Source organism: Eutrigla gurnardus, assembly GCF_963514095.1.
Source record: "Eutrigla gurnardus genome assembly, chromosome: 9".
NCBI classification, from domain to species: Eukaryota; Metazoa; Chordata; class Actinopteri; order Perciformes; family Triglidae; genus Eutrigla; species Eutrigla gurnardus.
Window position 1 is genome coordinate 14,631,760 of NC_139923.1, and position 23,800 is coordinate 14,655,559.

Genomic DNA, 23,800 nt, shown 5'->3' on the forward strand with positions numbered 1-23,800 from the left:
TTTTGTTACTCACCACTCCTCGTGTCTGAACATTTCACTTCCTTAGTTTGTGCATTTTCCCTACAGGTTTGGTTGTCTGCTCTGAAGGGTTGTCAAAAAAACTCAGATAAAAAACTAAAAATGTGTCATATTTGATTTCAGATTTTATACTAATTTGCAAAAATAGCAATACCAACAGTTTTGTCATCATCATTACATTTTAATTTCTTCAGAAACAGAGTTTTTTTTTGCCAAGTACATTTTCACATATAAGGATTTTGCCTTGGTGTTCAGTGCGCACAATAATTGAAAAGAGTAATATAGCCTATCGTGACTCTATCGTAAATCTACTGCCCCACCCTCAGGAGGCCTTTCCCTATAGCCTACTACCAACCCTCCTCCTTTCAGTCTTTTTCAGTTTGTCATAGTTGTTATGGTGTTCAGTGTGACGGCCTAGTGCAGGCAGGCCAGCGACTGAAATAACCCAGTTTGAAGCAGTATCACAACTCCTAGAATAAGACCGTCAAATGATTATTTAAGTCTAAGGAGATGTAAATGTCCTCGCTAATGAGAAGAGAGACGTTTTTTCCTTCCCTGTTGTTGCACATAAACATTCAGTTTAAAGCAGCAGCCTCATGATTAACAAATAAAAAATAAAACAACAATAGAACTAAGCAGTGTTACCACTAACAAAAGAAACAAAACTAAGAGGTAAAACAGAAGTGAAGGAGCACATCACCTCCGGGCTCCTTGCCACGTTTACCCCTCCCAGTTAGCTGACCGGCCAAACCGCTCCACTGAGGATGCCATCTCCACCGCTCTTCACTTGAGCCTTGCACATCTGGAGGAGAAAAACACTCATGTTCAGATGCTGTTCCTGGACTTCACTTCAGCGTTTAATACCGTCATTAATTTCCACAGCATCTGAAACGGACAGAATTGATAAAAAAAAAAAAATGTTTTTGCCTTGGGTGTCTCTTCTTAAATCTTTTTCAAACCGACCTCAGTAATGGCCTGTTATGTGTAGAATCTGAGTTGCCACCTCAATACTCCTATTTGCGTCTCCTCTCCCCATACTCCCTGGTTGCTCTCTGGACAGAAAGGCCCTGGGAGAATGAGTGTGTCAAAAGGTTACGCAATCAGCCCACCATGCTGAGACAGCACAGACCTCTAGTGTGCTGAGGGTTGTGTGTGTGTGTGTTTGGGGGGGGGGGGGGGGGGGGGGTCTGAATGGAATTGGATAAAGGGAGGGGGTCTTCAAAGAGGGAGAAACTCTCACTGTGGGCTGCACCAAACATTGCAGTTTCTCGGATCTCCACCCCTTGAAGAATATATTTGTGAAACCAAAACGGCAGCAGGCCTGCATTTGGTGGCCCACTCTCTTCTTGTACAACATCATGAAAGGTGAGTGCTTTTGGATGTTGATGCAATTTTATGTTTTTCCCGATCAGAGATGGATAATAAGTGAAATTATTCCTTTTTATGAGATGTAATCCATTACAGACATCTTACATTCCAATTTCATTGTTTCTGCTACTTATTGGCGGTATAGCTTCGTGAAGACTGTTGTTTTAAATTATTTCTGTCTATAATGGTTTCCTCGAGGAATAAACCATGCATGATTTTGTCCAGCTATTGAAATGCATGCAGTAACGGACATGCTCCAGTGCAACTTTTGGTACTTGGAGTATTAAGCAAATGTTCATGCAGCACAGTTCGTTCAGTGCTGAGATCAAGCTGTAACCAGAAAGCAATTGAAATGGGACTGCTGGATTTAAGACGAGTTGTTTGTATGGAGTGTTGCCTAATTCATCCTCAGTGATAAATAACTCGGAAAGCCAGTCATTTTCATAATGATAACCTGGGACTGGCCATCTGACAGACCCAATAGGCCAGCGTGCCTTTTGGGCGGATATAGCTGTCTTTATTTCCTTTTTGTCTGTCAGGCCCAGAAAACAGGTGCCAAGATTTTTGTTGATAAATTTAATAAGAACAACAGAGCAACAGGTGAATCTGTACACCGCAGTCAGACTCAGGGTTTACAACAGGTTAGTAGTGAGCACAAGCTCTAGATTTCACGATGTCTTTATTATATGTCATGTAAAGAATACATACACTGTGTTACTCATTAAACAGTCATTAAATAGTTCACTTTTGCTGAATGTTGACTGTTGGTGTGATTGTGAATGAGGCTGATGATGATCTTTGGGCAAAGGGAAGTTTATGAAAATTTTTATTTTTACCATTAGTATTTATTGGTATATTTACTGGTAACCATGGAATGCATTAATTAAATTTAGTCTAGAAGTGCTGACATGATTCTAGTCACTTGGATGTCCTGTGTGCTTTACACTAGAAAGAAACATGGGGATTCCAGGGGCATCTCAAAATAAAGTAGCCAAGTCCTTCCCTAGAAAGAGATATGTTTATTCTCCTAATCCGATGAATTTGTCTTGCAGAAACCTTCCTCATTATGCACATGTATTATATGTATATATATAAACCTTCCTCATTATGCACATGTATTATATGTATATATATATATATATATATATATATATATATATATATATATATATATAAACCTTCCTCATTATGCCTTTATCTGCAGAACCTTTCTCTGCTCCGAATCAGCCACAAATCTCTTCACAGTACGATGATCACACTTAAGTTTTCGTGAAATATCTAATGTTTTCATACCTTGTCCAAGGTATTGCACTATTGATGCTTTTCAGCAACAGAGAGTTCCTTTTTCTTTCCCATTTTGCTTGAAACCTGTGGCCTGCTTCATAATGTGGAACGCCCTACTTAAGTAGTTTTCCTTTGATTGGGCTCACCTGGCAAACTAATTACCACAGGTGTCTGAGATTGATTTCAATTATCCAAGGAGTCCTGAGACACAATACCATCCATGCGTTTAATTGAAAAACAAAAAATAAATGTTCATCTTAAATCCAATTTGCATAATAATTTGGAATGTGGTGTACATTCATGGGCTGAAAACTATGAGGTGGAAATGATAAAAAGTTTCCAGTTCTGGAAATGTTATAGAGGTTCAATACTAAAATTGTTTTAATGACCATGGGTGTAAGGACAAACCAGATTGCACAATGGCCAGTAAGTCAACCACACATTCATTCAAGCATTCAATAGGTTAGTCTGTCAGTGGCTGTATCCTGAGATAAAGCTCCTCCGTGCCTTAATGGGATCATTCTCAATCTTGGCATATTTTCTCACAGTGTGTGCTCATTCTGACATTCTTTGCGTGTGTGAAAACTATTTCAACATGACGAAGATACTATAAAGCTCATATTTAGTCTCACCTATTAAAAGGGACTGTTGTCAAAGTGAGCTTTTTGGCCCGTGTGTTGAGTTTCCCAGCATGCACAAAGAAACTGTGAAAAAGTGAGGTAAACTGTGATCTGGCTGGACAGCCAGTGAGGATTCTCACTTGCCAGCACAGAGCAGTGGGGCTCCTCAGCTTTTGTATCACCAAGACTTCATTCCCACCGAGTACCTTCAGAAAACAAGGGGCTCTATTTTTACTTCAGGCCACAACTTGGCAGCAGTGCAGAAAACTTTGGCCCCAAAGACGAGTCCAATCCCCAACTCCATGTTCACAGCACACACAGAGTCACAGTTGCTCCACCTCTGCCCTTTAGTAGCCAATTCCTAAAGGTGGCTTCACACAAGGCTTCTGGCTAAGTGCGATGTCCATTCCCATCCCTTGTGTTTTCCCCCCCTACATATCCTGGTGACCGTGTTTGTTTGGAGGAGGTTTGGAGTCCAACATGTATACTTTTAACTGAATTAGTTTGAGCATTTCCCTTGCAGACTTACGTACCAATCAGTTTGAACTTGGACTGCAACAGCAATCACGATGTGCTTGAGAGAGAGGGAAAGGCTAACAGAGAGGCTGGTGAGAGGCTTGTTAATCCAACCTGACAGGAGTGAGCACAGTCAGTGAGTTGTCTGTTTCCTCCACGGAGAAAAATTCTTTCAGCAGCATTGGCCCCTAAGCAGGGTCTGGCTGAGGGCTTGACTAAGTTCTAACGTGGTCACGTAACACCAGCCATTACAGTAGAGTAGTGACATACATTATTCAGTAGCTCAGGTAAACAAAACAGGCATATTTGGCACATCCCATTCACAGTGAGAATTCTCCTTGAGAACTAGCCAAGGTCCTGAAATTCCTTATTCCCCCTCCAGTTTTTAAAGAACACTTCATCCTGAAATACAGTACATCCCTTTTACATTAATATTGTAAACTCTATCATTTGTCTTTTTTGATACATGTTTCTCAGTCTGAAGTCATGTCGCTGTCTTTATTGTCGGTGTGTGTGTGTGTGTGTGTGTGTGTGTGTGTGTGTGTGTGTGTGTGTGGCAGCCAACTCACCGGTATTAAGTTAAGATAACCTAATATTGATACCTCAAGACCTATTGGGTCACATTTCAAGTTGTTTTTCATTAGGAGTCAAGGAAGTAATTTAAGCACAGGACTTATATGTTCGGTTCTAAGAGTACACATGTAGGCCGGCTGCAGTATTTTGAATTAGCTGGCCCTCTTAATGGATGCAATTAACCTACTGAGCAAGCTTTGATACTTCAAATCATGTTAAAGTTAAAGACATAAACAACAATGAAATTGATTCTTGTTGTCATCTTTTTGTGTTATGAACACAAGTTGCACCCAAACGCTGGACACCAACAGAGTGGTGATGTAAAAATAGACTTTTATTGCTGCGGGGAAGAGAATATGAGCCCTAATGGCTTAAAATGGAAATGCACGATCCACGGGAAGGAATAGCGACGGCACAAATGAAGCTGGCACGGCAGATAATGAGGGTATAGGGTGTGGAGTTCTGGGGCCTGCATGTACTACAAAGCAAATTCAGCATACTCAGTGTAAAATCCTGCTCAGCGATCCGATAAAGGTGGCTATCAACCCAATAAAACAAACCCAGGGTTTCTCTTCTTGTATTTTACAGTTTTTCACAATCGTTAACTCAAAGCAATAACAGCTTTCTCAAAACAGCACACACAAAATTAAAAACCTCACACACATAATGCTCAGCCTCACACTCCCTTTGCAAGATGACTCTTTGCCATCAAATCTCTTACAGTTCTCTTACAGTTTTTCTCGATTGACACACATTTTCTGAACGCATGCCTCATACTCTCAGAACTCTACACACAAATCAAAAAAACACACACACAATGGGCAAAACTCCTCAATTTTCCTGCAAAATGAAACTTTACATTCAAAACAATGTTATTTCTTCTCAAAATGGTATTTTGTTTTCAAATGACACACACAAACCATCATATGAATAGACATTTATAAGAACCGGTTGAACACTGATGTGCTCAATGTAAAACACGATGAACACTTCTTCTCCATTTACCATAATGACTTAGGCCTTTTTTTGTTCAGTGTTACACTCACTACAGACAGTACATACATAAATGTGTTGTAAAATATTTTAGAATATTGTTTTTATATATTTTATTTTTCCCACAAGAATACTGAAATGTATACAGTTTCATCCAAACCAACACAAAGTTGCATATACAGTGGTCTACATACAAAACCAGAAGAATTTACTGTATACAGTTACAAAACAACAAAACAACAACAACTATCCTGCATCCTCTCTTCTGTTTCGGTCTGGCCACAGCACCTCATCCACATCACAGGCAATGCAAGCGATGGCCAAGCAGCGGGGGAAATATCGCCTAGCATGGCAAATCCATGCTAGGCTCCTCCTCGTACTCTCACTCCTCTGGCTCTGCCTCTGTTGCCAATGTTGGCATCCATTGCTCCAAAACAGAAGAGCTCACCTGTTGCACTTTTATGCTAATGCTCTGATTGCAAATTGTAAAACTGTGTTGCAGGTGTTTTCCCATGTGATGAGTCAGTGTGCATAGTAGGGAAATTAACTTTAGAATTTTGAATGGCAGTGTGTTCCTTGTGAAAACAAGAGATTTTCTTCATGAAAATTGTGCCAAATGCAGATAATTGTGTGTAGTGTTTTGAAAAAAGTGTGTTTTAAAACTGCAATTTGAGTGTAAAGCAGGAATTGTGCTTGCAGTTTAGCAGAGTTAGTTCAGGGTGTTGGTGTATGAGTTACATGTTGTGGTCATTGTGTCTCAAGTACCAGTATTTGTGTGTAAACAATTGAGAAAAACTGTAACTGTTGAAACTTGTGTTTTAATTTGGCACACACAGCCATATTTTCAAATGACACACACATACCATTCATTGAGTAGACACAACTAACCATTTGCTGCACACTACCAGGCATTTACAGCACACTGAAGTGCATAATTAAAAAAAACAATCATAGAAATGGAACACACAGCAATTTCTCCTTTTGTAAAATGTCTCAGTGTACGCTTTAACATAAAACAGCACAGAAATATGCAGCAAAAATAGTTTGATTTCGGTAGACAGAGAACAGTAGTGCTGTTTGACCTTCCTCCTCCTCCTCCTCCTTGTCCTCTTACGCCTCCTCTTCCTCCTCCTTGTCCTCCTCTTCCTCCTCCTTGTCCTCCTCTTCATCATCTTCCTCCCTGTCCTTCTCCTCCTTGCCCTCCTCTTCCTCCTCTTCCCCATACCTCATCCTTCTTGTCCTCCTCTTCCTCCTACTTGTCCTCCTCCTTGTCCTCTTCCTCCTTGTCCTCCCCCTCATTGTCCTCCTCCTCCTCCTTGCCCTCCTCTTTCTCCTCTTCCCCTACCTACTCCTTCTTGTCCTCCTCTTCCTCTCCCTCCTCTTTCTTGTCCTCCTCTTCCTCCTCATTGTCCTCCTCCTCCTCTCATTCTTACTGCTCTCCTTCTCTGGATGTATCTCTCTTCAAAGTTCTCAGGGCACTTTCATGCTGCAGATTGCAAATTGCTGAACAGACCTGAATGTTTAGATATTTGAATATTTGTGTGTTGTAGGTTGATGCTTTGAGATTTTCCTTGAGATGTGTGTGCAACAACTGAACATTGTGTGTAGTGTTTTGACAACAAGGTGATGTGTAATTGAGTGTAAAGAAGGAAGAGTCTAATGCAGATAAGGGAGTGTGAAGTAGTGCCAAATTGGGTCGAGTGATTGGTACATGAAGTGAAGGTTGTGCAAATCGTAAGAATGATTTAAGCATCAATAGGATCAACGTTGTGGTATAGAACTGTCTGTGCCAAGAACATTCTGTTTTGCTGAACATTCTGGCTCTGTATTAGCTTCAGCTCAAAACCTATGTGCAGAATAGCCCAACCTTAATCTAACTATGAACGCTTTCATGTGAAAGGTTGCAGGAGTCGCATATTTATAAACAAAGAGCAAACTTCAATATTGGACAAGACAAGACGTGCATAATCCAGGCTAAAAGCAAACCAAATCCAACTGCCAAATGCAGGAAGAGTAAGAATAAATCATTTGTGTATTCCATTAAGTGTGTGGTACAGAGAGTACACATGTTTGAGTTACATAATGTTGCTTTGTGTATGTAATAAAATAGAAGAGGCTTTCTTCAGTACAGGAAAACATTAGGAGAATGGGTAAGTTACAACATTTTGGGACAGCTTTGTGCCTTTAGAGAACTTTAAGAAATCCTACGAACATTTAAAAGCATATGTATGCATATTTGAGAGCCTACGTGTTACAAAATAATTGGTTATTGCGTGTTCTTCTATTCTTCAGTTGTAGAATACTGTCGTATTGAAATTACAATAATATTTTTTTCATATTTGTTTCTTATTATTTTCATTATATACAAAGCATGATGGCCTTTTTTTAAATAAAACACTACACTAGATACAAAACTAAATATATATTTTTATTTCAGTATTCAAAGGAGGAATTTATTATCAAGTTAAAAGACTGTACTGACTCAAGCTAAAAAGAGATTCACTTTATGACAAACAACATAGACATTACCAGTACAGGTGAGGGAAACCCACATAAGCAGGAGTCTCTTTCTGTCTCTCTCACACACACACACACACACACACACACTGCAGAAGAAGACACATGCGAAATAAAGTTGTAGTTCGAAAAATGTTCATCTATTTAATTGTCTAAAGAGTGAGTTAAAACAATGGTGATTGATCATGTGACCCACTAATGAAAGACAGGATCGCCTGTGTGTGACTACATTCCAATCTTACCCCATATCTCAGTCACTTTGTTGGGAAACCGACGTGTTCATTACAGTTATTCCACTGCCTGTACATATCACTGTCCAGCAGTGTTGGTAATAACGGCGTTAGAGTATAACGGCGTAAGAGTATAACAGAGCATTAACGGCGTTATTTTTTTGAGTAACGAGTCATCTAATTAATTACTTTTCCCATCGTTGGAATGCCGTTGCCGTTACTGAGAATGTAGAGTTGCGCGTTACTACAATTTGGTTGAATGAAGTGCAAGGTGTCAGGCTTTGGCCAGTGCCACACATCAGCTGCTTGAAGAGAGCAGGGGTGGGGATGATGACGCCATTGCAAATGCGATGATGAGTGTGCGGATCATGCCCTGCTCACGCTAGGCTCGTTCCACATGAGTCAGGCCTGCGCCGGCGATTGCCAGCAATCGATTCGGCACAATGCATGCTGGTTAGTTTTGTGTCTGACTTGATCCCGACTTGTTCTGACGTCATGCACATGTGGGCAACGATAATCTCACGAGATCAAGGTGTCCGCAGTTTTTAGAGCCAGGCACCGCAGTTGCTCTCAACCGACTGCAAGACCTGGGGCATGATGGGAAATGCCTTGTCCTCGCAACATCTAAGAGCTGATTGGCTCGTTTTGACAACAATCAGCACGTTTAGAAGAAAATGCAAATTTCCTGTGTGAGTCTAATATTTAACGCTAGATCGTGGGCTGTTAGTCTTGTGTTGTGCAATTAAAGTTAAATCTGTTAACAATCATATTTCATGTGGTTGATAATATTAATAATAATCACCCAGATACACATTTAATACAGTATAACTGTCAAACTTTACTTATGTGCAAGATTATATCATACTACATCAACACCAGATACACTACTATACCATATAATGTTTTACATTATGTTCATACATTACTTATATCTAGTGGCATTATTTTATACTATTTTTATAATTATTATTTCTTTCCTGACTCTTATGAAGTAACTGCAGCAGATGGGTTACTAAAGTATTCTGATTTCCACTTGTTTATAAACAAATATAAATAAATTCAAATGTGGTCACAAACTAAAGATAGCCTCCAGATCCCGTCTAACAGGATGTAACTTTTTCCAAATTTTCGAAGGCCTATGGAAACGGTCCGACTGGAGCGCAGTTCTTTCCAACGAGCCTATTGTCTCACTGCACGCTCTGACTACCAAACACAACAAGACAGCGACAATGGCGACGAGCCAGGGCAATTCAAAGGTAGCATTCTCAAACTGGAAGTAGGCTACTGGCACTACTTCTCGCTCACTGAAATGTGAAAGTCAAGAATGTTTATGTAACATGCATAACATGCCCAGGAAAAAAAGACTTTATGTACGTCTTCCTACACACATGCTAAGTATGCTTGATTGTTATTTTATATTATCATATTATTATTTTATATTGTATAATATTTTATTTTCAATATTTAATATTGTTACTTTACAGAATATTTAAAAGTAGGGTAGTGTTCTGTTTATTGTGCAGTAGCCTAGGCCTAATATGCAGTTACAGAGATTTGCACTACTTAATGGCCAGATTTTCCTTTGTTTCTTTTTACCCAAGTTTACATTTGTGTCTTAAATTTGCACTTTTCAATATTTATTTGTAATATATTTTTATTTCTATGCATATCATATGGCAGGCTGCAATCTATTGAGTTCAAATAAATACCAAATGTTCTAAAATACGGTATATAGAGTTTTTATTCTTCAATCAGTTAAAGCTATGGTCTACATTCTGAAAATGTAGACCATACCAAACCCCTCCCCTCAGTGTTCCACGATTCAACGAGGCGGGAGTGGGAGGGGACAAGGCGGGATGACGAGGACTGTGCACTGCCATAGTCTAATTCAGGCCGCCATAGTCTCAATGATCGCCCAAAATTATTTTATCAAGGCAAATGGACTTAACTAGCAGCTCTAATGATGGGCCTAAACAGGAGGGCAGCAGCGCATATTATAAAGGGAAATCCTTGCGGCTGGTTTGGCTCATCAACGTTCTGTTTCCCCCCGTCGCCATGGCAAGGCGTCCCCCGCGTCTACCCCCCCTCAGCTGCACCAGTTTGACAGTGCGTGCGCGTATAGCCCCGTTCACATATATCACTTCTCGGTGTTAGTGGGTCATGCTATGTAGAGTCGAGGTGAAGTCTGAACAGGTGAGTCTTGAGCCTTTTTCGGAAAAAAAAGGCAAATGACTCTGCTGTCCTGACATTAGTCGGGAGTTTGTTCCACCACTGAGGCGCCAGAACAGAGAAGAGTCTGGACTTTGCTGAGCGACATTTGTTTGATTTCAGCGATGGTGGTACCAGCCGGCCAGCTGAAGTAGAGGAGCAAAGTGCTTGCTTCGGGGCATGAGGTTTGACCAGTGTTTGAAGGTAGACAGGTGCCGTTCCATTGATGGCCCTGAAGGCCAGTGCCATCATCTTGAATTGGATGCGTGCTGCAACAGGGAGCCAGTGGAGGTCACAGAGGAGGGGGGTCACATGGGAGAATTTGGGTAGATTGAAGATAAGGCGTTCTGCAGTGTTCTGGATACGCTGCAATGGTTTAATCGCAGAGGCCGGGAGTCCGGCCAGGAGAGAGTTGCAGTAGTCAAGGCGGGAGATGACCAGTGCTTGGACCAAGAGTTGCGTTGCATCCTTTGTGAGGAAGGTCTGACTCCTGCAGATATTGTAGAGGGCAAATCTGCAGGATCGGGCCACAGCAGTGATGTTGGGGGTGCAGGATAGTTGGTCATCGAGGATTACACCCAGATTCCTCGCAGTTGACGACGGCAATACTGTGATGCCCTCGACAGTGACCGACAGGTCCATGCGAGGGCAGTCTTTCCCTGGGATGAAGAGGAGTTCGGTTTTATTCAGGTTAAGCTTGAGGAGATGTGCAGTTGTCCAGACAGAGATGTCAGCCAGACAGTTCGAGATGCGAGTTGCAATGTGAGTGTCAGAGGACGGGGGAAAAGAGAGGAACAGCTGGGTGTCATCTGACAGAACCTAGTGATCTGGTGTATAGTGAGAACAGAAGCGGTCCTAATACTGAGCCTTGGGGGACACCCGTGTCCAGAGAACAGGGTTTGGATATAGAGCCATTCCATGTGACCTGAAAGGTGCGCTTTGTCAGGTATGATGTAAACCAGGTGAGAGCAGAGTCAGTTATGCCAAGTTCAGCCAGAGTGGAGAGGAGGATTTGGTGGTTGACTGTGTCGAATGCAGCAGATAGGTCGAGGAGAATGAGAACGGAGGAGTTGGATGAGGCTCTGGCATCTCGCAGGGACTCGGTCACTGTGAGGAGGGCCGTCTCAGTGGAGTGAGCAGTCCTGAATCCTGATTGATTAGGGTCTAGGAGGTTGTTCTGCGAGAGATAGGATGACAGTTGGTTGTAGGCGCACGTTCCAAGGTTTTAGAGAGGAATGAAAGAAGAGATACAGGTCTGTAGCTTTGGATGTCAGTAGCGTCTAGGGTGGGTTTTTTAAGGAGAGGCTTCACGGTAGCTGTCTTATAATCCGCTGGAATGACACCTGAGGTGAGGGAGGAGTTGATTAGGGTGGTGAGGAATGGCAAGATGTCGTGTGAGATGTCCTGGAGAAGAGAGGAGGGAATCGGGTCGAGGGAGCAGGTGGTGGCACCGTTAGATGTAACAAGTGCGTGAACGTCTTCAGAATAGGAATTCTACTCGCTGGTGAAAAACAATTCACTGCCGGCGGCAACTAGTTCAAGCGGCAACTCTCTGTGGAACTCTCTGTTGACGTCAACTGTCAATCATCTCTATTCTACATTCCGACTGGTACTCGCTTCACTCGCATCGCAGAAAGTTAAAATTATTTTCTCTCCGTACCCGCCCACATTACCTCGCCTGTCCTGGCCACATTCCACTAGAACACATTCACATTCATTGACAGCTGTCACTCAGAGATGGGCGAGTGGCGACGTATATGAACGGGGCTTGAGTCAAAAAAACACCAAGTAAGTCACCCACTTGTATTAATAATAATAATAATAATAATAATAATAATAATAATAATAATAATAATAATAATAATAATAGTCATAATAAACCAATAGTATAAAGGCTCAGCACTGTGTTTTAGTCATTTTTGTTTTCATCTTTCTTGAACGTTTAAACTCCTCCACCCCATTTAGTATGTCAACATTTGTTTCAGTGCCAGCAGTTTGTAAGAAATTGGTCAGTGATTGATATGTCATATAACAGGTCTCAAAATTCACCAAATTGATGCATTAAAAGGAAATCTATTCAAAATGTTCTCCCGGGGGGGCATGCCCCTGGACCCCCCTAGAGGATTGCGAGCCCCCCCACCATAGTCTCCAAAAATCCTGTGGGAAACACTGCTGGTTTGAATTAGTCGCTGCTGTTCATCCTGGTTTGGCCTTTGTGCAACGGATTACGCCAGGCTGCTCTCCCTGGGATATGTCGAACCCAGCTATTTATCCTTGATATCTAAAGTCTGCTTTTGTGCAATAGCCCTCTGGGCTGCTAACAAGGGGACTTACAAGCATCACCTGTTCTAACTCTGGGTAATTCACAGGATGTGTGAGTGACGCACGCCCATGGCACCCATCACATTAGGAAGATATTGGTGAATGAGGCCCACTGTTCCTAAATGCATAGGACAGGTTAAGTGCAGAGGTCATATGAAATGTATAATGAATGAAGCTTATTTAGCTTATATTGGCTATTTTCTCATACATCTCTCTCTCTCTCTCCAGATGTCATCATATCCAGTGATGGCGTTACTTTGCTGTTTAGATAACAGACCGACTTGTTGAAATGATCTAATTAAAACGTAGCTGTAGAACGTGTGCTATGGGATTTCTAAATTCTTTCTTTAAGGAATTGCCATTTAAAAAAGCAAACAAAACATTCCCCATTTCTCCCTTTTTAATATGTTGTTTGTTTTTTCCCTTTATGCTTTCGGTCAAACAGGGGACATGGAGAACATGTCCAAAGTGGAGCCGTCCAATGTGCACAACAGCAACCTGGACATTGTGGCCAGTACAGATGGGAAGATGACAGACAGGGGTCAGTGGGCCAACAAGATGGAGTTTGTTCTGTCAGTAGCTGGAGAAATTATTGGCCTGGGGAATGTCTGGCGTTTCCCCTACCTTTGTTATAAGAATGGAGGAGGTGAGTACTGGACTTACTTTATCTTCTGCCTGCTCAACACAAACACTTTTGCATTTAGTCATCAGGGTTGTGGAAAACAACAATTTAAATGATTCAACCACAGAAATGCAAAGTTTCCAGAAATTCTATCTTTGCATTTGCTTGCAATTGTGTGGTAGGCAGCAAAAGCAAAGGTTCTGAGAGGAAAGCTGTAGAATTGATTTGGAGGAGATGATACACGCTATTTCAAACAAATCCACTGATCATTGAGGGGCATGGTTCTCTGAAAATGGGAAAAGAGATTGGTGACAATGAATAAACCTACCAAACATTATCACAATCTTTCAGTCCCATAGGAAGTAAAACCTTCATTTGGCAACTACATGGGTGATTTCAGATTTCTCAGCATCATTTGGCGTAAGATGTAATAAATTCAAACAATTTTCACCAGCCTCTTGTGCTCCACATTGCTTGAGAGCATGTTGATGGGTGAAATGCTCCTTTTTAATCTGTTGATACAGGTGCCTTCTTCATCCCATACCTCATCTTCTTGTTTACTTGTGGGATCCCGGTCTTCTTCCTGGAGACGGCTCTGGGCCAGTACACTAGCGAGGGTGGAATCACCTGCTGGAGGAAAATATGCCCGCTCTTTGAAGGTAATGCCCTTTTTTCTTAAGAAATGTATTGTAATGGATTTTTTATATATACACTATGTATATTTATATTCATATGTATATTGATATTTTTAATGGCCTGAAGGATTTAGTGGCATGCTCTCAACATCTTCACTTTTATGACATCATTTAGATTTTTGTGCTTTGTCAAAGTTTGTGTTTTGGAAAAACATCATCTTCATGGTATTTTGACTGTAAATATGTAATAATGATCACATACACATCTGAAACCATGCATACAAAGATGTATGAGGACAAAGTGACAACACCTTACTGTTGGTAACAATGTGGTATGAAAGAGGAATTTGCTCTTTGTTCGTGTGCCTATCCTTTTCAGTATGTGACATGTAATGCATTTGTGTGCGTCTGCACCTGTGTTAAAATGTCCAGTATGAACGTAGGACAGATGGGGGATGGTGATGAATGTAGTTATTTTTGGCAAGCAGCCAACACTGGGTAACTTTCCATTTTCCTGCCTTCAAATAAGTCTGTAATCAGCCATAATCCTAACCCACATGAGATGACACTGGTGAAGAGTCGACAGGTGTGCAATCATGTATTGGAACAAGCGTTTTACCAAAAAATGGTGCCGGTTCAGTTTACCCTGAATCTAATTTACTCTACTTTTGAAGCAATTAATTTGTAAAGGCAGCAGAGGTGAGCTGAGGATGGGTGCAATCAAACTGTGCCTTTTCCAAGGTGAAATTATACCTCCTGTCTCTAGTGAATCGAACCGCCAGAGATCTCTTGTCACCAATTCAAAGTCATTTCTGAGTCATTTGAGATAATCAGTAATTGCTAAGCATGAAGCTACCAGTATATTGCTAATTAAGTAGAATTTGTGGTGTTTTCAGACTCCTGTTAAATGTAATATTGTAACAGTGTGCTTGTGACATCCAAGCTGCTTTTAAGGCATCGTGTGTGTGCTCAATATACGATGTAGAGCTATATTATAACCTCAAAAATCAACCCAGTCACCAGAAGAAAACATAAGTTGCCTTTATAAGTTTCTGAAATGTTTTGTGGTTAATTCTGAACCAAAACTGTCATATATCAGTCTCGTATGACGCTTGCAGAAATGTGCACAATAGGACATTGTGTTGATTATTGGTTAAGCTTAAAAAAGATTAGGGTTTGTGTTAAAATAATAACAGAACACAACAATCATAAATAAAGAACTGAACTGAGCATTCGTACTACGTGATGTAACAAGCTCAACCATTTTACATTACAAGTGCAAAATAAATGGTAAACTGGCCTCATTTATATAGCGCTTTTGTCCAAAGCGCTTTACAGGAATGACTGACATTCACCCATTCATTCACACACTGATGGCGGAGTCAACCACGCAGGGCAACAGCCAGCTTGTCAGGAGCAATTAGGGTGAGGTGTCTTGCTCAGGGACACCAGACACTCAGCTAGGAGGAGTCGGGGATCGAACCAGCAATCTTGCGGTTACCAGCTCTACCTCCTGAGCTAAACCCCACCCCCCTATAAAATCAAAGTTTACTTTTTGTTCCAATTGGTGGCTTTTCGTGCTTGTTAAACTTGCAAAAACATCTACACTCAACATGGTTTGCAGAAATGGACCATGACGTTTTTCCTGGTAACTGGGCTGCAAAGAATAAAGCCTCATGTCACACTGACTTATTCTCATGGTGTTGTCAAAACCAATGTTTCTTCTATTAAAACTCATCCCAGCCCAATTTTTTTTTTAACTTAAAATGGTAGCACTTTACTGTTCCGTAATAAACTTTGTTTTTCTGTTCCAGGAGTGGGATATGCAACCCAGGTGATAGTAGCTCTGCTTAACATCTACTATATCATCGTGTTAGCCTGGGCCATCTTCTTTCTGTCCCAGTCCTTCACCTGGGATCTGCCCTGGTCCTCCTGCAACAACACCTGGAACACAGGTGAGCCGCAGGACCCTATGCCAAGCAAAATGTAATAGAAAAACGGATAGATAATAATAATTTTGAATCAGGTGTAGCCAAGTTTTGCATGTTTTTTTTAGCCATTCATGGATGCCAATGGGGGGCTGTTGGTCCAACACATTGTTCAATACTTAAAGATCAACTTGTCAAGTTCAGCTAGTCTGTGTAGTGCTAAGGAGCAAATGTTAGCATGTTAACACCACAAACTAATAAGCATCATACACATAGTATGGCTATTTACGACGGCGTATTAGGGCCACTGTAGAGGGGGGGGGGAAACGGAGTCGAGAGAGGTGGGCAATATTCTGAGAAAAAAAGTCACAAATTTGTTAGTTTAAAGTGGCAAATTTGCTAGTTTTAAAGTGGCAAATTTGCGACTTTTGCAACCATCAAATAAACACCCACGGATCAATAAACACCCATAAGATGACAATTTGGCCGACATAATATTAGCCAACAATAACCATCAACAGCCATCAACCTAAGGACCTTAAAAAAGCGACATTCATGGGAAGTTAGCTAGCATAAATGCTGGTTGTTAGCAACGTAATACACTAGCAAATTTGCTAGTTTTAAAGTGGCAAATTTGTTACTTTTAAAGTGGCACATTTTTTAGTTTTAAAGTCGCAAAATTGCTAGTTTAAAGTGGCAAATTTGCTAGTTTAAAAGTTGCAAATTTGCCACTTTAAACGAGCAACTTTGCAACTTTTTTTCTCACAATATTGCCCATCTCTCCTCCGTTTTTTTTTTTTCTTAAACTGGCCCTAATACTTCGTCGTAGCTTTAAGTGTTAGTGTTTTTCTGGTGTTCCCCTTCAGCATTTCATTCATTTATAGTGGTGTTCCTGCACCATTTCTCTCCTCAGTGAGGGCATTGTTTCACTTGCCCTTGTGCAACTTGGAAACCTCAAGAACGCTTGGTTTTCTTTACAGATTGAATGTCTTTCTGTCTTTTCTTTCATTCAAGGATCCTGTATGGAATTTCAGAGGGGGAATGGCTCCATCAATCACCATGAGAACAGCACCTCTCCTGTCATTGAGTTCTGGGAGTAAGTTCCTTTTTTGTCTGGCCATGTCCTCAATAGGCCTCATAGGTGCCAACAAGTTCACCAAAAATTCAACGCTAATCTTGTATTCCATCCGGTTTTAAAATGTGTGATGAGCAGACTGGATACAATTTTTACTACTGCTTTTGAATTTATGTAGTTTTGCTACAAGCCCGTTTGACTTGCTAATAGACCCGTAGCTCCTTCATTCCTGACAGGATGGATACAATGCTACTGGAAAAGTTAGGAGAATTGTGGTATATAAATAATTCTGTATGAAAAAATATTTGTAATGTGTGTGTGCCCCAGACGAAGAGTGCTGAGAATTTCCTCAGGTATCGATAACATTGGCACTCTGAATTGGGATTTGGTCATCTGCCTGGCTATTGCTTGGGTCATCTGCTACTTCTGCATCTGGAAGGGAGTCAAGTCTACAGGCAAGGTGAAACATGTCCTCCATTCACAAGAGACGCATATGCTTGCTTTGTGGTTAGTTGGGTCTTTCATCACATATGCAGGAAGTGTTTCGTTGTTCAATGTAGCAGTAACAAGAGGAACGTCTTGTAAATACACACATCTGATGAAGAAGTACTGCTGTTTCCCTGTAGGTGGTTTACTTCACAGCCACCTTCCCTTATGCCATGCTGGTGGTCCTGTTGATCAGAGGGGTCACACTGCCGGGAGCCTCCAGGGGAATCGCCTTCTACCTCTACCCCGATCTAGGACGGCTGTCCGACCCACAGGTAGGCTGGAAATGCATTTGCTTTCAGATAATTTATCTTGAACATTCACCAAAACATAAACTTGTACACATGCAAATGCTACTGAAAAAGACCATGATCTCATGGTTACCAGCAATTTAACGCTTTACAAAATGATTTGATGTCTTGATACTAAAAAAGTTTCACTACTGAACAGGAGAGTAGAATTAATGAAATCTAATAGAGGAATCCTCTTAAATCCCTCTCGGGGCTCTGAGGATGAATACAAGGATGAGACCAGGTAGGCTGGTGGAGTTTGGGCCTTGAAATACCTGCCTTTGAGTAGTATCCAGAGCTTGTATTGTTGGTTGGACCCCATAGATATTTGGCACTGGCTTAATGATGCCCCATTGCCCTGGGAGCACTTCACCAGAACTGCAAGCACATAGACACACCTCATTTCAACTTTGAATTGCAATTGAGCGTTCAATGACGGTGGAAATGTGCTGCACTTTATCTCTCCGAGAGACAGGGCTGGATAAATAGGCTTTGCTGGGTGGGTGATGTCAAGATGGAGTGGTTGAGGTTGTTAGTTTAGGGATTTACATATATTGGGTGTTTTGTTTTAGTTTTTTTTTTCAGAATATATCGGGAGAATGGCGAATAAAAGTAATAAGTAATGAAACCAGTGTTATTTAAACAATCGGCAGACAGGATTTTCTCAAGTGTGTTATATTTCCCCACTGAGTCCACCAAGCCTCCTGGGAATGTTGGCCATACATCACATGTATTATCAGTCACTTGTAAAGTAACTGGCATGATATACAAAATATAAAATAAACAGTGTGGTAACTGGTTATATTTTCTGTCATTTGAATTCCATATTGTGATTATTCATTTTGTCAGAGCTGATGCAGCTCGGTTATATCGGAAGTTTGGTACCAGAGACACTGCAGGTTCAATCCAGACTCTATGAATACATGTAGGGTTTCTCTTGTGCTTATGTCTGCACAGTTTAATAATAAAACAAAACAAAATTCTAACAACACAGTACATGTAAAAAAAAAAACCTGAAAACTGTATTTTCTCTGCTTGATTATCTTGTTTCTGTTCTAAGGTATGGATGGATGCTGGGACTCAGATATTCTTCTCCTTTGCCATCTGTCTGGGTTGCCTGAACGCCCTGGGAAGCTACAACAAATACAACAACAACTGCTACAGGTAAGCACTGAAATGGTGATGTACTTGGCATTACGGGCAACTGCTAAACACTACCCCTCAATTCTGTCTTATATGGCTGTAAAAGTTACACTCCCATAATTGTTGACAGTTGACCTTTTTATATTTAAGGGAATCAAACCCCATGTGCAGACAGTGTTGACTATAGTTCTAACCACACGCTGTTCCTTATCCTTACATATGCCTCTCTGTGTTATTTCCAGGGATTGCCTATCCCTGTGTTTCCTGAACTGTGGTACCAGTTTTATTGCAGGTTTTGCCATCTTCTCTATCCTGGGCTTTATGTCTTATGAGCAGAACTTGCCCATCTCAGAAGTGGCTGAGTCCGGTTGGTATTTTATTGATTCATTTTTAATTCTACTGATTTATTTGGGTTGAACTATTCTCAAAGACTTAGGAATTGAGTCAGAACTGATGTATGTGAAGCTCCTGCTTGTATTGATTGATTTCCTTCTGTCTAACTCAGGTCCAGGTTTGGCTTTCATAGCCTATCCTCGTGCTGTGTCCATGATGCCTTTCTCAACCCTGTGGGCCTGCTGCTTCTTTATTATGATAGTCTTTCTTGGACTGGACAGTCAAGTGAGTCCAACATAACGGCACACACAACAGAGTCATTTCTGTATCAAAGTTTTCAGTACACATACAGATCAACATGCATCCACGCATATGTACAAATATCTCCTATTTCTTTTCTGATCAGTTTGTGTGTGTGGAGAGCCTGGTGACGGCCATGGTGGACATGTATCCCGCGACCTTCCGGCGTAAAAACCGCAGGGAGCTCTTTATCCTGGCTATTGCTGTGGTGTCCTTCCTTATGGGGCTTATCATGCTGACAGAGGTTTGTCTCAGTGACCTCATTTCGTAATGTTTTTCAGAAAAAAAAGGAGGCCAGAAATATTTCCAGCTTTCCATTCACAAAACGGAATGTAGCTGGTTGGTCATAATCTACCTAACTAATTGTTAAATTGAAACTGCTTATTTCTACTGCAGCTTCACGTTAACAGCCTTCGGTCCATGTAAAGGCTAGCCAATAATTTTTTTAGCTGTGTAATTACTGTGTTACACACTAGAATTGTCTTCAAGCACAAACTGGATGATTGGCTTTCACATTATGCAGAGTCTTTTTTTCTTCATTATTTCGACAGCTTTCTTTTGTGTTATTAACCCATCTCTGTCTCCACAGGGTGGCATGTACATCTTCCAGCTCTTTGACTACTATGCAGCCAGTGGGATGTGCCTGCTCTTCGTGGGTATTTTTGAGACTGTTTGCATCGCTTGGGTTTATGGTGAGTGTGTTCAGCAGGCATAAAGGGGGTATTTAGAAGACAAAGGCTTCAATCTCACAAAGCACTGTTCATTCTAGTCCATGCTGCCCTCATTCAGCCAATGGCTAAACATTGAGTGATTCCAGTGTTATTTCAGCCAGTTGGTTTAGAAAATAAAGTCAATGAGAACATTTATTAAAATAACAAAGTAACTTAATGTGGATCTTATGGTTGCAAAGCATTCTTTTTTCCTTATTTTTTTAATCATAACTGTTATTTATGTGTTTGATTTTGACATTTCTGCTGTTCAATATTGATGTTAAGTCTCCTCTGCTTTTCCCTTATGTCTCCCTGATTTGCAGGTGCCGATCGTTTCTATGACAACATAGAGGACATGATTGGCTATCGCCCCAGCCCTGTCATCAAATACTGCTGGCTTTTCTTCACCCCAGCAACATGCTTTGTGGGTCTCACATTCATTTCCAATGTGCATGCTTTCACAGTATACTACTACTGAAACAATAGCAGCCTCTGCTGGCCAACAGTTAAAATACAGTTTTGATGAGCAAACTATCTCAAATGGTCAAATAAAGCATATTTTTATCCATCTTAAAAAAAAATATGATGAGATTAAGGTTAAAGTTTATCAGCTTTTTGCTGAAACTATTTAATACTATTTCAAATATCAGATATTAAGGCAACATCCTTCCATACAGAACCATGAACTATTTCTCTCTGTCTGGTACTAGGGAACCTTTGCTTTCGCCTTGATCAAGTACTCCCCTCTGAAGTACAACAATGACTACGTATACCCGTGGTGGGGCAATGGGATAGGCTGGATCCTGGCCCTGTCCTCGATGCTGTGTATCCCTATCTGGATAGCAGTGAAACTGTACCACACCCCTGGAACACTGAGAGAGGTACGTCGAAATAGTCCATAGGTGTGGATGTGAGCATGAATGGTTGTCTATCCAAGCCCGCTGAGAGACTGGCGACTTGTGTCTGGTGTACCCTGCTTTCGCTCCAGTGTCAGCTGGGACATAAATGCTGTTGGTGCTCCATATTTCTTAGATGTGTGAATCGGTAACTGTTTGCTCACATATTTGACATTACAACTTTATCAAGTGTGAAATATTGTAGAGTAAGTTCCACTGCGCCAAGGGGTAAAGGTCAATTTAGTATGAACCTGTTATGTATGATTTTTTTAATTTTTTGTTATAGCAGTAATTCTAAATTCTTTATCGAAGGGTGGGTTATTGTGGTCTAGTGGGAAAGGCATTTAAGAAACCAATGTTCTTGTTTTTGTGCCACATATTGCATTACTGACATGGTGCAGATCCCGAAGGGGGAATTTCTGAAAAACATGAATTGTCCCCCTCGATAAAAATACCCTAAACTATTCAAAATAGAAAAAAAAATGTTTTCAGACTTCACATTCTTCACATTTTAGATTCACATCTAAAAAGAAATGATTGAAATGGTGGGTTGGAGGGAGGCGAAAGATGAGACATTACATGCCCAAGACCCTTAAAATTATGATTTAATAATATAACAGTTAAGTGATACGCTCTGTTGGCTGTTTAGGACAAATAAACAAGAAAGGGAAGCACAATAAATGATTTCCTATGTAGTACTTTTTGAATGATATGGCAAATCACTACGAAGTTGTGATTTATGGTGGCATGAGTTGCAAAACAAAAAAATCACCCAATCCTTACATTGGCTCTGCACCCCTGACGTGATCTTGAATAATCTCTTAGATAATGTTATTGATTAGTCTTAGATGCTTTTTGTTCCTAAATGACTAAATGACCTATGAATCCTAAACTGATCACTATTCATTTTTCAAACACTATTGCCGACATGTACCTTTTTTCTTGTTTTCTCTTGTTTAATACGTTTTCCATTCACAGCGCTTTGCTATACTGACCACTCCTTCCATTGAGTTACCGAAGACTAAGCAAGAACAGGAGAAGCTGCTGGCCATCTTTGCAGCAGACGGCGACAGCCTCCATCAGAAATCACCTCCCACTAAAGACGGTTACTTCCCTGTTGATGAAAAGGAGTCCCATTGCTAGAGACTTGAGGGCCAGAATCAGAGCCTTGTGGGGGTCAGAATTTTCAGCGTTGACACTGTGTTTGACCCCAACCTTACTCTCTCCACAATACCTCATCAGACAAGGTGGAAACGGGCACTACCCTGATTTTCAGTCACGCAACCTGAAACTGCTGATCTGCTGTATTCTGAGGTTTCTACTTTATACACTGCCTTCAATCTGATGGCATCAGAATTCATACTTAAAAGGGTAACATCGGTCGCTTTACTATCTCATTTGCCAGGGGCGGAGTCCATATACACTTGAAAAATGTGGCCATTTTTGTAACACAGTGGCAAAGAATTTACATTTGATCGTTTCTGCTTTCTAAGGAAGCTTTCTTTTGTCTGTTACGGACATGTTCATGTTCAGTTAGTATGACTTGACATTCCAGTTAACTTTGATTCTAATGACTATCTGCTGCTTCACAACAGGAGTCACATGAATAAAAGTGTATTGAAATGCACTTCTGTAATGAATACAGAGTACAAGTGTTATTCCATTCATGGATCCGATCATGCGGACAGCTGTTTTTACTATATAATAGAGAGTAATCATCTCAGGATGTAAGATTTTCTAATGAAAAAAACAACAACAAAAGCATACTAATAACCAATGCTTGGTAATGCAAACATTTGATTTTAAATGTATATTTAGCTGAACTGCCCACAACTCAATTACACTTTGCTATTTTTTCAGATTAATGTTATAATAATTAACTCAATGTTGTTTATTTCTCTTTGCTGAATATTGCAGATTTACATGCTACATGCTTTTTTTTTTAAATCCTGTGATTATGGAACGGATTTAGTTTGTTTTGCCTTATTTCTAATGTATGGAATTAAAATGTAAAGTGCCTGAAGGAGAAGCCTGTGCCATTTAGATCATATGAATAGAGCAGGCTAGTTGATCGTTCTTGTCTTTTTCTGTTGTATAATGCGTGGGTTTCTTTAGATGTTGGAATGGGTGTATGGTCATTGATTGCTGATAGGAGATACTTTTACATATATAACTTTTATATTCTAAAAATGTTTTATGACAGAATAAAAATACTTTAATTTGAAACATTTCTGTATGGATGTTTATATTTTGTGGGACATTAAAATGTCCATTATTTAATATGTGAATAATATTTCATGCTCCAATTTTAATCTTCAACAATGTGTTGTGTTCCATAATTTTGCATTTAAAGAAAAACATTACTATGTTGCAACACAACAACGTTGTAGAGTAATAAGCACTAATAGTCCAATTTGTCTTAGAGCAATGGCTGGTATAATTGCATGACTTACACAAATCAACTTCATGCTGTTATTACTTCACAAGAAATGCCATCATGAAATGTTGCAACATACATAAATGTTATTTAATGTAAAGCAGAGCAAAGGAACTCCACTTCACCTATATTGTATGACAATTTGACAATATGACTGTTGCTACTCTCTTGTTGCAGCTCTCAGTGCTGTTCATTTCCCTTTCATTACAATTCAAAAGGATTTCAGGAGGTGTGGAAACCTGTACTGTGACTCTCTGAGGACAAAAGCTGTTTCTTCAGCTAACAACACAAAACTC

At 40.5% G+C, this 23,800-nt stretch overlaps 1 protein-coding gene across 2 annotated transcripts; it reads left to right on the forward strand.

Annotated features, from left to right (window-relative positions):
* The first annotated feature begins 1,279 nt into the window (after positions 1-1,279).
* On the forward strand, positions 1,280-23,005 carry slc6a13 (solute carrier family 6 member 13). 2 transcript variants are annotated; one of them, XM_084018486.1, is made up of 15 exons: positions 1,280-1,383; positions 13,095-13,295; positions 13,796-13,930; positions 15,721-15,861; positions 16,849-16,930; positions 17,237-17,369; positions 17,536-17,670; positions 18,746-18,849; positions 19,071-19,195; positions 19,334-19,446; positions 19,568-19,705; positions 20,051-20,153; positions 20,495-20,595; positions 20,882-21,052; positions 22,046-23,005. In XM_084018486.1, the coding sequence occupies exons 1-15, from the start codon at positions 1,377-1,379 to the stop codon at positions 22,208-22,210; spliced, it is 1,854 nt and encodes a 617-aa protein (XP_083874612.1). In that variant the 5' UTR covers positions 1,280-1,376; the 3' UTR covers positions 22,211-23,005. The 2 variants fall into 2 exon arrangements, with proteins under 2 accessions (XP_083874612.1, XP_083874613.1); XM_084018487.1 differs by lacking the exon at positions 1,280-1,383 and adding an exon at positions 7,503-7,522.
* Positions 23,006-23,800: the final 795 nt, after the last annotated feature.

Bases quoted from the DNA above. Each gene is read 5' to 3' on its own strand.
- slc6a13 (XM_084018486.1), top strand. The intron at 13,296-13,795 runs GTGAGTACTGGA...CTGTTGATACAG, and splicing joins TTGTTATAAGAATGGAGGAG to GTGCCTTCTTCATCCCATAC. The intron at 17,370-17,535 runs GTGAAACATGTC...GTTTCCCTGTAG, and splicing joins GAGTCAAGTCTACAGGCAAG to GTGGTTTACTTCACAGCCAC.